The sequence below is a fragment of the Mobula hypostoma genome, chromosome 10 (genome assembly GCF_963921235.1).
Source record: "Mobula hypostoma chromosome 10, sMobHyp1.1, whole genome shotgun sequence".
NCBI lineage: Eukaryota > Metazoa > Chordata > Chondrichthyes > Myliobatiformes > Myliobatidae > Mobula > Mobula hypostoma.
In genome coordinates, this window is record NC_086106.1 from 65279895 (window position 1) to 65293693 (window position 13799).

At 41.4% G+C, this 13799-nt stretch overlaps 1 protein-coding gene and 1 long non-coding RNA gene across 3 annotated transcripts in view; one reads left to right on the forward strand and one right to left on the reverse strand.

Moving 5' to 3' along the window:
• The window catches only part of LOC134353326 (uncharacterized), a 133444-nt gene extending 126207 nt beyond the window's left edge, over positions 1-7237 (reverse strand). Inside the window, exon 1 of the long non-coding RNA XR_010019581.1 lies at positions 7225-7237. This is a non-coding gene — a long non-coding RNA (uncharacterized LOC134353326). The remainder of the gene's footprint in view (positions 1-7224) is intronic.
• Positions 7238-9156: 1919 nt separating this feature from the next.
• Positions 9157-13799, forward strand: part of pcdh19 (protocadherin 19) — a 187311-nt gene continuing 182668 nt past the window's right edge. For both annotated transcript variants that reach the window (XM_063060623.1, XM_063060624.1), the window contains exon 1: positions 9157-12079. In XM_063060623.1, coding sequence (XP_062916693.1) covers positions 9590-12079 — 2490 coding nt within the window. In that variant the 5' untranslated portion in view covers positions 9157-9589. The remainder of the gene's footprint in view (positions 12080-13799) is intronic.

The window sequence follows — 13799 nt, forward strand, 5'->3', positions numbered from 1 at the left end:
TCAAACAATATATTTACAATATTACTTAAAAATTACTGAAATAGAAAAATACACAACATGTAGCATTAAGTTTAAGTGCATCAAACATAAAAGAGTACAGCAGAGTAACAGGCCCTTGGCCCAGCAAGACTAAGTATGCTAATGGCAATTAATAAGTAAGGCTGTGAAATGTAAGGAAGAGAAGGCATACAGATATATAAAGCTTCAACATACTGCTAAATGACATTTAAATAAAAGAAATAGAGAAGTGCTGTGGCTAAATCAAAGGATTGCTCAGCAATTCAGAGAAGGAGAACGTACTGGTTCCAACTTTATTAACTACAACTAGCAACGTGGAGCCTCATCCTTCATACACATTGGATATCAAATTAGATGCATAGCTTTGAGCCTTGGACTTAAACACACCACATATTGAAACCTTCATTTTTGAGCAAAGAATGTGGCTGTGCTAAAAGGAAACCTCGGTGCTGAATATCTGTCAAGGTTAGGCCTTGCACCAAACCATAAAACTTTGTATAAGATAGTCTGTACAGATGTACATCAACAATGTGCCTGCTCAGGTTATGAAAAATGTTACAATGACCTTTTGATGAGTTTTTCTTCACTTACCTAAATAACTACCTGTTATGTCCTGGTTAAGATCCTACTGCCAATGTTGTAGGGTAGTTCATTTAATGGCTTTCTGTAGAAGCAGTGTGTGCTGCTGGTAGTGTTTGGGTTACCGTTAAAGGTAAGGGTTTGTTATGTTCAGCTCAGGAATGTTGGCTCAGCCAATCAGGATGGTGGAACTGGGAGAAGGTTCTAGAGAAATCTGGGTGGAGAGGTTTTGTGATGAACACTGGGGAAAGGTTGCAGTCTTTTTGGCTGGAGCTGGGAGAAGACAGGAGGGAAGATGGCTGAGGATGCCGTCCCTGTTGCACAAGGTGCTTTGTGAAGATGAATAGCTTCAAGGAGGAAGGACCAATACTCACATGGGGGAACCCGTTCATTTGAGATGGATTTCAAGCTGCATTCAGAAGATGATGTGTGCTTTCACACAGACCGTGGGTCCAACACGTGAGTTAAAGACAAATTCAAGATTCTGTGCACATTTGGACTGGGTTAACTGTAATGGGCCCTTTTTTTCCTTTTATTTTGCCTACCAACTGTCCGATAAAGCTAAAATTTGTAAATATACTTTCTTTAAAATTGTATGCAGTGTACCATCTGTTATTTCTTGCTGATGGCTAATTGCATGGGGTCAGTATTTACACAGTGTTCACCCATATTGGGGTTTGGGTGGTTGAAACATCCCAACTTCCCTGTCTTTGTGGGATCCAAGTCATACCAACCCTAGACATACGGAGTTTAAGAAAGATGGTTTTCTCACTGCTAAGTCCAGTGGCTGTCAGTGAAGGGCTAATGAGCTGTGTCTCTATAGACACCCAGTAAAAAGAGGTTTCATAACTTTCTATGTAATTTCAGTGCTTGTTTATTTCTTATTCCCTGCCAGCAATTCCTTTCATAACTGCTGTTGCCATATAATGCCAAACAAATTATTAAGGTCAGGAATTCCTTTAGAAGGTATCCACAGTACTTGATTATATCAGAATCAGAATTAGGTTTATTATCACCGGCATGTGACATAAAATTTGTATCGACACAGAAAAGGAATTCCAATATCATTAGAACATACTCCAGACATCTTAATTCCATCCAATATAAACTCTGGGAACTACATTTCAAAATCCCTTTGTATGTACCTGTCATTGTAACCTAACTGTCAAATTGATTTATCACTGGCTCAGGATGAACTCCAGACAACAGAGAACATGGGCCATTCTCACTGTTGCGGCAGTTTAAAATAATAGAAAGTTTTTACGATTGATCTTTCAAACCCAGTGCAAGACAGATCTGCAATATTTACCTGTTTGCACATACATATATAACAACAGGTGACAAATACCATCTTTGCAAGCGGTAACATCAAAATCCATGTTTATCTTTACATTCATTCTTTCACTGACAAATATCCTCCCTATTTAAAGTCACCCTCCATTAATGTATTCCCATAAAGGAGATATGTAACTTTTTCAAAAGTGCAAATCACACAAAGCCAAATTTTCACTCCAATATAAGAGGTCATCAAAGCCATTCTGAATTACCTAAGTGATTTTCTCCACCAGCCAACTTGTCTAACGACATTCTTCCACTCACTCCTGGATCATTTAATACTTGGTTTTACACAATCAAACATTTCCTTCTTTTATAATATGAACCATGAAATCTATTTCAGCATTGGCTTATAGTAATGAAACCTATTTTCTAACTGTCTGGATCCCTTTCCTAATTGTTATTTTACTCTTCCTGTAATAATCCAAAATACTTGTCCTCCAGTTTGTGTTCTATCCATCAGCAGAAATAGCTAACAGTAATTAGATTATCACCTTATTCAGCCTCTTTGAAGGTGGCCTCTCAGGGTCAAAGGCGATTTGCTTTCATTGTTGTTCTGCAGGTTCCAATGCAACTCTTATGGTCAATATGGGACTCACAACCTCTGCCACTGGTGAAACAGGCGATGTTTCACAACGTGGATGAGTCAAGAGTACAGGAAGTGTTATGCTCATGCTGTGGTTTGAACTGGGCTTTCACATGTTTCTGATGAAGAGACTCGAAGTTCTCAGTGCTATTCTGGAAGCTCCTTTTTCATTTGGAGCAATCATGGATCTAGGACTCTGTGAATTGATGAAGATGTTGCATTTTTTCACTGAGGCTCGGGGAGCATCCAAGAATTGTTTCCTTTGTCCCCATTATAATCTTCAGCTATTATGGTGCTGGAATAAAGTGCTTATTTTATGAGTCTGGTGTCAGGCAGTCAAGAAAATGGTCTGCCAGCAGAGTCAACTAATATAGCTTTAACTTCAGTGTTGGGGATGTTGGACTGGGACACATTGATATTAGTCCACTTATTCTACCAATGGATTTGCAAGAGTTTGCAGAGACAACATTAGTGGTTGTAATCCAGTGCTTTGGAGTATCAGCTATAGATAACTCATATTTTTGGAGCATATAGGAGACTGCTAACCAGTAGAATCCACTAGATTACAACACTAAATTGGAACCACCACCATAAATTCCACCTCCATGGAATCCATTCCATTTGATAAACTTACTGTGGCAACAATTTATTTCTATTAAGGGATTTGAATCTAAATTTGTGCACTAGGGGCTAGCTGAATACCATCTTTACTGAACCCCACTTCCTATTAGACCATAAGACATAGGAGCAGAAGTAGGTCATTCGGCCCATCGAGTCTGCTTTGCCATTTCATCATGGCTGATTTATTATCCCTCTCAACCCCATTCTCCTGTCTTCTCCACATAACCTTTGACATGACGACTAATCAAGAACCTATCTACCTCTGCTTTAAATGTACCCAATGACTTGATCTCCACAGTCAACTGTGACAATGAATTCCACACTGGCTAAAGAAATTCTTCCTCATTCTGAGGCTGTTGCCTCTGGTCATAGACTCTCCCAATGACAGGAAACATCCTCTTTACGTCCACTCTATCTAGGCCTTTCAATATTTGATAGGTTTCAATGAGATCGCTCTTCATACTTCTAAATTCGGTGAGTACAGGCCCAGAGTCATACATTAACATATTCATCCCTGGGATCATTCTCATGAATCTCTGCTAGACCCTGTCCAATGCCAACACATCCTTTCTTAGATAAGCTGGTCAAAACTTCTCACAGTACAACAACAGCAGTCTGACCAATGCCTTATAAAAACTCAGCATTACATACTTGCTTTTATATTCTAGTCCGCTCAACATAAATGCTCATCCTGTGTTAGCCTTTAGTGAATCTTGCACAAAGACTCCCAAGTCTCTTGGCACCTCTGATTTCTGAATTTTCTCCCTGTTTAGAAAATAGTCTACACCTTTATTCCTTCTACCATAGTGCATGACCATACATTGTATTGCATCTGCCATTTCTTTACCTATTCTCCTAATGTACCTAAGTACTTTCAAGACTCTCTCCTTCCGTAACTCTACCTGCCCCTCCACCTATCTTCCTATCAGCTGTAGATCTGGCCACAAAGCCATCAATTCTGTCATCCAAATCATTAACATATAATGTGAAAGGAAACGGTCCCAACACTGAAGCCTGTGGAACACCACTAGCTACCGACAAACAATCAGAAAAGGCCCCTTTTATTTCCACTCTTTGCCTCCTGCCAGTCAGCCAACCTTCTATTCTTGAATAGTGTGGATGGAACAGAATTGGAACAAGCTAAAAGTATTGTTAAAAATATTGGGAAAGATATGCATATATTTCTACCTCTTCCAGCAAAGGAGACTTTGAGACCTTGGACAACGTTGTGTAAGAGGTGAATGCTCAAGTGTTGCAAATGCTGCAGCCGTATTGAGACAAACTAACGGAATGACTTATCAATGAACAATATGGGAGAAAATAGGTAAGAATGGACTGTGCCAGCAGCAGCTTGTAGATTTTGTAGAATATAGCCCGTTATATATAAAGATTCGTGATTTTGAATTAAGGTAGTGGAGCAAAGAACAAGTACAGTGCAAGAGCTGGATGCAATCAAGTATCTAGTTGACTTAAAGCAGGGAGAGATAACTCAGCGAAGAAATCACGTCAAAGTTAGCTAAGAAAAATAAACTCATCCCAGTATATATCAAGAAATGTCTAAAGCCTCTACAGAACATGGTGCAAAAGGTGTAAGCTATGTAAGTTTAGAGTCATTGAGCCTGCAATAAATGTATGTAGAAAAAGATGGAGATACATAAGAAACAAAAAGAATGGTGGTAATTAGAACTATAACTACATTTTTCTTGTCAAATTATAAACAGGAAGCACCATCCATACCCTATAAAGGATTGCATATTCAGTCAAAAGATAGGTTCTTACAGAAGTAAGTTCTCCTCTGAGAAAAGGCATGGAATTTAAAAAAAAATTGCTATTGATAGGGCCTCTGATAGAGTGGTTAAGAAATTGCCTGAAAAAGAGTCCCGGATGGTTGTACCAGAGTATCGAAAGTTTTCAGAAGGACCTGGAGCATTAGGCACGTCATAAATGTGCATAGATAAAGAAGTGTAATTTAAAAGAAGATTATTTGAAACAAATTATCAATCAGAATAGTTTATGGATTTGGGTAGAAGTAGGTGAACAAAGTTCAGGAAGATCAAAATTGAAGACAATAAGAGAAAACCTCTAGATAAGCTGGCAGATCATTGAAATTATTGTCATTTTGTGGCATTGGCACTTATTGTGTACATTAAATGGCACACGTCTTTCTTGTCTTGGCATGCAATTTTTCTCGAGGAATAAATTTGTGAACCTTACAAATGTACAGCAAGCAGGCTAAGACTAAGAAAGCCTATGTACATTAAATAAAGATCAGACCCACATAAGAAATACTGGCATCCATATCACAATTAAAATAAACTCATAAATCACAGCTAAAGTAAGGGAAAAACTACAGACAGATGAATTGGTAGTGAAACACCCTGGTTAATGATGGTCTCTCATGCAGGCAGTAGTATTGCTCATTCGAAACATTTTTTAAGCAAAATACCAATGCAATTTCTTCCAGTAATAACATACAGTCATTTATTTCAATTGTACCAAAACGTAAGTCCGTTCCAAGCAATAAAAACACCCACTTACACGACTACATACAGGATTAATTGAACTCTTTCACAAAAAAATTACAATTTCATTGAAAGCACATTAGTATGTTAGTCTTTCATATATTTTTCATGGCTTATGAAAATAAAAGCAGGCAATATTTATGTTTTGTGAATCCTGTTATCACATAGAGAGCTAAATATGCCATATAGATGCCTGCAGCACAATAAAGAAATTTATGACAGATTTTTTTGTACATGGGTTTTGCAAGGATTTTAAAATTGCTCCATGTTGGGCTTCTACATCCTTCATGTGTCAATCTAATCTGTTGGGAACCTGAAATCTATCCGAATCAAGTGTTCTCCAAACCAAGTCTTTCTCCAAATCTGCCTGATCTTACAGCAGTCAATGCACTGCAGTGTCAAAATGGAGCCTCCACTTTTTTTTCTCCTTTTGAGTTTTCTAAGACTTCTTTCTAAACATATTTATTGTCAAATCATGTTTCAAACATAAATGCAGAGGTAGAGTCAGTCAGCTTTCCTTAATACTGTGTATCATGTAAACTGTGTATGAGTAATCTTGAAGTCAAATTCATTCAAAGCATGGAAGCCAACTCTATTCAATTAAAAAAAAACATTTCTGCTTCTAGCTTCAATGGGATCAGTTGGCTTTTGAAAGTTGCACGAAAAGTTAGAAGTGACTGCACATTCCTTACCAAAGCTACCTCTAAAAATCAATCCAACACACAATTGTAACTAGTTGACAAACATGTTGAAATACCCAGCCATCTCAACTTAATTCAAATCAATTCAGCAACCTTGAGATTGTTTCCCTCTCTGACAATGCTACCTGACCTACTGAACATTTTCACCATTCCGTTTTTATTTCAGCTTTCCTATGTCTACATTTTTTTTTGTTTTCTCTTTTACAACTGAAGTAATTGAAGAAGGGTGGAAGGACCCATGTACCTTCATGGTAAAGTCAGACTATGAAGTACAACATCAGACATTTCATTATCAAAGCACCACACATTGTGATTTCAATCAAACAAACAAGTTACTAATATGCAGCAAACTGACACATGAAAAGTAAAGTCACGTCAAATATATATATCTTGCAATTCTCGAAAATGTAGCGGAATTAGTTCGCGTTCAATTGCTTTTTATCCCCTCGACCAGGTTCAGAAATGCCATTCAATTTACCCACTGTGTGGCGCTAGTGAAGTTAATTTCCTGAGTCCTTCCCAACTGTTCAAGGCTTGTATTATCATAAAGGAGTTTTAGACAGATTCAATTAAATAATTATGTAAACTACTTAATTATAATTCTTTATTTAACATAAATTGTTGCAATATGTAAAATACTATTAACTCTCTGCACATGTACCTGGAGTGTCAGAACAACAAGTCATGTCCCTCAAAACTGTAATAGTGGTTGTTCACTGTTCATATCGACCCTTCAGAGAGCAGACCGAACAAATGTCGCTGTATAAGTATTAGAGAAACACGTGTACTTTTATTCCCCCCACCCCCACCCACCCCATCAGCCCATGAGGATTGCAATGTAAATGTCGGGAATTGTACTTACAGGACAACGCACAGATGAGACGTTATGCGGACCTGAGGAAATTCACACTGCACGGCCACTACCGATTCAGAAAACAAATTGTTAATGCCAAGAGCGCTCCCACACTGCCCCGGTTCACAATGCACTTTGCAGTCTGATGTCCAGGGTGAATGTCTCAGTTTACACATGTGCATTTGCTTTCTGTTTGACTAACCAGGTCGCATTGCATTCGGATACTTTCACTGTAATTACTCACAACTCATATGTGCCGAAATTGAGCAGCAACGGCGCTCCATTTGAAGGAGCTTTTTTTTCATAAGATGCGTGCTCATTTGAGGGTTTCCTTAAGAAAAATATTGTCCTCTTTTCATTTATGAAAACCCTTGCTTCGATTCTCCCGGCAGCTGCAGTGACAAAAGTAGCCAAATCATTCTGGCTGCATATTTACTATTACATAGCGGCAAAAGACAGCGAAACATCCTAGTTAGTCCTCCCCGGGGTAACACCATTCGGCTGATGTGCTGTTGTCTTGTCGTCTGTCGTTGAATGATTTAATATGAAACCCATTACAACGTTGATAATTTTACCTGAATCTTTCCTCCATTTCAATTTACCTGAGGGATTTTTAATAGCATTGAATCTCATTCAGACCGTATTCTGGTACTCAATCAAATATTACAGGCGCCACTTCAGTTTTATTGATCACGAGTTCCGACTGACTCAACCACAAAAAGCTATCAAAGAACTCCGCATATATATTAACAACGTAAATAAACTCACTGGGTTTCGTAAAAAAAAAACTTGCTGAATCATTTCGGTTGCAACTCTCACAGTGGGTCTAATCCAAGTGAACCATTCGTTGGGATTAAAAAAAAACATATCTTGACATTTCTATCTGGGGATTTCTATCTGCGGCTCTTCAGTGACTTTACAAGAAATCGCGGAGGGTAGAGGACGGGTTTCTTTCAGAAGCTGGAGCAGAATGTCGACATTAGGGATTCCGACTTCAAAATTAATTGTCTTATTCTCTCGCCTGTGCAAGGGGTAATACATAAACACCGCCACTACCCCAATTCTACACCTCCCACACACAAAATCATATCCTGCTCAAGATTAATGTTCCAGAAATCCGAATTCAGAGACGCGCCAGTAAGCATTTAATGTGGTTGTAAGTTGGAAAGAGATGTCTGTCTTGAATTTGTCTGGTTTGAAGTCCAATAATATGAATATTTGCAGCTCAGGGGGCGATTAGAAAACGCCGCCACTGCTCTTAACACAGGTTATAATTGCAATATTTAAACGCGGCAGTTGTACTGGTATTCACAAATTAATTTTTCCAATCACATCCATGTTAATCGCCAATTCTCAGTCATTTAATGAGACTGCAAAAGTCTATCAGGCAACGGAAAAGGGGGGTTTCATTCGATTTTTTTTTGTTTTCTTTTGAAGAAGTAGCCTTTAAACCGCCGTTTGAAGAACAATTGTGTCCAATGTTCAGTTATCTGCAACTTGATTTATTTTGCTTTTACACATACATACGCAAGCGCACGCTGGGACTCTTAAACATGCGTTCTCACGTACACACATGTATGCACTTACACACTCACAAACACTAATACCGTTCGCGCTCGCGCGCGCGCACGCGCGCGTATCTACCCTCCTACACAGTGAAAGAAAATTGCCTTTACCACACACTCACTCTCTTTCTTACACACAGATTCACGCTCTCTTTCACACTCAGACACGCATCTCCAAGGCTCCACCTTCCGTGATGGAATCATAGGAGTGGCGGCTTACCCTCTCAGCTCCCGAAATTGTTGAAAAGAACTTGTCAATTTGAAGCTGTCAATCAAGCGCTGCCCTCGTCTCTCATTGGCTGGAGCTAGCCTGGTCCCGGGACTCAGCCGCGCCAAGCAGAATCGCCACTCTTCAGTTGCACTTTGCAATCGCAGCGTTGTGAGGTCGGACCCGCGGCAGCCGGGAGTTGCAGCTCCCTGCTCAAGCTGCTTAGATGTTCGAAGAATGCATTATCTAAAATAAACTTCGATCGGAATAAAACAGCTCGGGCTGGGATCTGAATCCAAATTAAACCTCTTGCCGCAGCATGCAACCTCTTTGTAGATCTGCAGATCTGGACACGGTTGGGTGCTGAAGTGAGTTCTGCACGAATTGGAACAAGGTTTTCTGCGCACACCAGTTTCTGGAGCTTCCAGCGGGAAACCCACGCGATCGGCTTCATTTTCTTAAAGACTTTATTGAGGATAATTGCAAGGTGAACAGAAGGTTGTGCGTGCGTCTGTGTGTATGTTCGTTTATTACTTTTGTGCTGGGATGGTGAGGATTTGAGTGTCGCTTCCATCATGCCCGAGTCTCGAAGCTGTTTGTGATGAATCCGGAATTCAACAAGTACCGGTCGGGCATGGATTTGATGCTGCTGCTAGTTCTGCTCTTTTGGGCTCGGGCCGCTGCTGTCATTAATTTGAAATATTCGGTGGTGGAAGAGGAGAGAGCCGGGACGGTTATCGGAAACGTAGCAAAAGACGCCGGCTTCTCAACTTGGAAGCAGCCGGTGCCTCTCTTCCGCGTCTTGTCCAACTCGGCGCCGCATCTGGTGGAGATCAATCCGTCGAGCGGTTTACTGGTGACCAAGCAGAAGATCGACCGGGACCCGCTATGCGGACTGAACCCCAAGTGCGTGATCTCGCTGGAGGAGATGATCAACTCCATGGAGATCTGTGTAATCAAAGTGGAGATCCTGGACATCAACGACAACTCGCCCACCTTCCCCACTGAGCAAATCGATCTGGAAATCTCAGAGACGGCCAGTCCAGGCACCAGGATCCCCCTGGAGAGTGCTTACGACCCCGACTCCGGAGATTTCGGAGTGCAGACTTACGAGATAACGCCCAACGATTTGTTCGGGCTGGAAATCAAGAGCCGGGGAGACGGTTCTCGCTTCGCCGAGCTGGTGGTGGAGAAAGCGCTGGACAGGGAGGTCCAGTCTCATTACAGCTACATGATCACGGCTCTGGACGGGGGTAAGCCCCCGAATTTGGGTACGGCCCAACTCAACATCAAAGTCATCGACTCGAACGACAACTACCCGGTGTTTGAGCAGACTGCTTATACGGTGAACGTGCTGGAGAACGCACCGGTTAACTCGCTCGTTATCGACTTGAACGCTTCGGACCCGGACGAGGGAACTAACGGAGAGATCGTCTATTCGTTCAACAGTTACGTGTCGGACAAGACCAGGCAACTTTTCAAATTGGAACCCCGAACCGGAGCCATCACAGTGAAGGGCAACATCGACTACGAAGAGGGCAGTATCTACGAGATCGACGTGCAGGCGAAAGACCTGGGACCCAATTCGATCCCGGCCCATTGCAAGGTGACGGTGAACGTGGTGGATGTGAACGACAATGTCCCCGTTATCACTTTATTTTCGGTTAGCAGCGAGACGGTGGAGGTGAGTGAAGCCGCCCCTCCCGGCTATGTGATCGGCCTGGTCCGCGTTTCCGACCGGGACTCTGGCGCTAACGGCAGGGTACAGTGCAAACTTTTAGGCGATGTCCCCTTCAAACTGCAGGAGTACGAAAGTTTTTACACCATTCTGGTGGACGGAAGGTTGGACCGAGAGCAGAGGGACCTGTACAACCTTACTATCCTGGCGAAAGACGGCGGCTCCCCCTCGCTTCAGTCCACCAAGTCGTTCACGGTCAGGATTACAGATGAAAACGACAACCCCCCTCACTTCACCAAACCCTTTTACCAGGTCAGTGTTCGGGAAAACAACACCCCGGGCTCGCACCTCCTCTCCGTGTCCGCCAGGGACGTGGATTTGGGGTTGAACGGAAGCGTATCCTACCAGATTATCCCGTCGCAGGTGAAGGACATGCCCGTCTTCACCTACGTGTCCATTAATCCCAACTCGGGGGACGTGTATGCACTGAGGTCCTTCAATTACGAGCAGACCAGGTCATTCGAATTTAAGGTTATGGCTAAGGACGGGGGTAACCCCCCGCTGGAAAGTAACACTACGGTGAAGGTGTTTGTATTGGATGTTAATGACAATGTCCCCATTATAACTGCGCCGCCTTTGGTTAATGGTACGACGGATGTCTACATCCCGAGAAACGTAGGCTCTGGCTACTTGGTGACAGTGGTCAAAGCTGATGATTATGATGAAGGTGACAACGGCCGCTTGACATACGGCATTGTGGATGGCGACCGAGGCTTCTTCGAGATGGACCAGACAAGTGGAGAAATCAGAACCACTAGAAGTTTCGGGGAGGGGGCTGAGACCAACTATGAACTGATCGTGGTGGCGCAGGACCATGGCAAGTCTGCCCTCTCCGCCACTGCGCTGATCGCCGTCTATCTTTCACCTGCTTTAGATGCCCAGGAATCGACTGGGTCCTTGAATTTATCCTTAATCTTTATAATCGCCTTGGGCTCCATTGCTGCAATCCTCTTTGTGACCATGATCTTTGTAGCAGTCAAATGCAAGCGAGACAACAAGGAGATCAGGACGTACAACTGCAGAGTGGCAGAGTACTCTTATGGACAGCAGAAGAAACCGAAGAAAAAGAGTAAGATCAACAAGAACGATATCAGGCTGGTGCCCAGAGACATAGAGGAGACTGACAAAATGAATGTGGTCAGCTGTTCTTCCCTCTCCTCTTCCCTGAACTACTTCGACTACCACCAGCAAACTTTGCCCTTGGGTTGCCGCAGGTCGGAGGCTACCTTTCTAAATGTGGAGAATCAAAATTCCAGGAACGCCAGTGGGAACCACGTGTACCATACTTTCACCAATACCCAGAGCTCTCAACAACAGCCAGACCTCATCATCAACGGGATGCCGCTTCCAGAGGTGAGTGCTTCTAAGAATTGATTTTGCATTCAAGCCCAGAATTGGTACTTGGCTATTGATGCGGTCTCTAACTGATAGCTCGATCAGTTTCACTACATCCACTGAGATGCAATATTGACAAGGAGATAAGTGCTGGGAGGAAATACAATTCCACAAAGAAAATGTAAGCTGGACCTAGATTTTCTTTTAAAAATGCATATTTTTTAAAAAGTTATTTATATAGGGGGTCAGTGATTAACTAGCTTAGTAAAGCTGACCTCAAACAAGTGTTGGAGAAGAGAATGTTTCAGATTTTGTGTTACAGGTTATTGATTTCTCTGAAAGTCCAACTCAGCGTTAAAAGCTGAGAAGATCTGCATTCTACTTTTCAGTTGAACTGCCCATTCTTTACTGGACATACTGCATTAGTATGAAGCGTGGGGTGGGTGAAACAGCAGGGCTGATGTAAAAGGCTGTCTGCACAAAGCTTCAATTGACTGAAAGCTGCAACAATATGTTATACTTCTGCTATTCCACCATCAGGGTGGCTAAAGAGAAGTTTGTGAACCATGCTGGGATCAGTAACATCATTGCTGCTGAAAATACACAAACTTAAGCATTCTCCTTGTTGTACAACCGTGATCCTTTGGCAGGTCATTTTAAAGCTTGCCTTGAGAAAATTGGAGCAAGGGAGCTAGGCCCTAAATGTAAAATGAAACAGATAACACAGCAATGAAGAGGTTGAAAGTTTTTGAAACATTAAACAGGACTTGATAGTCATTTTGTGAAATAAGTACAGATAAACATCAAAAACAAGCTGAGAGAATTGGGAAAAATCAGGAATTAAAAATGTTTGCACCAGGAGGAAACATTTTAATGCATCAGCAAGAGTACAGTAAGACAAGCTGATTAGTTTCATCTCCTTTCCCAAAGAAAACAAAAGAAAGAGTGATTTGTGTGAAAGTCTCCTTGAGCTGTAAAAATTCAACTGATAAAAGGAAGTAAATCCTGAGAGCTTTAAAGTAAGAATAGCTTCAAAACAAAGACAACATCAATCAGAAGTAGTGGGAAATCAATGATGACATTATACAGTGGATTTCAGTTAATTGGGACACATTGGGACCAGTACATTTTGACCCAATTAAGCAGCTGCCCCAATTACCCTAAATTTCATGGAAATAGTTAAAAAGGTATGACAAAGACAAACTACTGCAGTAACAAATTGTGTTTTTAAATGAAATACAGAATAAATTAGAACACTACTAAAAATATAAAACTGTGTATGAATTCCTAGTAGTTATTGATGGAGGAATTCATTCAGTGTATGCTGATGTTTTCTTTTGATTGACTGTAAATAAACAAAATCAGTGCAGACACCTCGTGCAGATTGTAGACTACCTTCAAACAGAACTTTGGATGATTGCATCCTCCAAATCTTCATTTTGATTTTAACTCTCAAGATAATTGTCGATACCTCCAAATTATTTGTAGTTCCTAACTTGCTGAAGTAGTGAAACCATTTCATTTTCATTCCCGGCCGTTTCTGGCATCTCCAAACCTAAATGCCTGAAATTGCACTGAGTAAAACAGTTCTGAATTGTCTTACTGTTTATTACAGATGTTTACCTGTACTTACTGACAAAAGCCACTGCTTTTGAAACACGAGCATGCAAGTAAGACTTTGTAAGACTATTTATTCTAAAAGCATGGTGTAATATCTAATGGCCACAGAATGTGCACA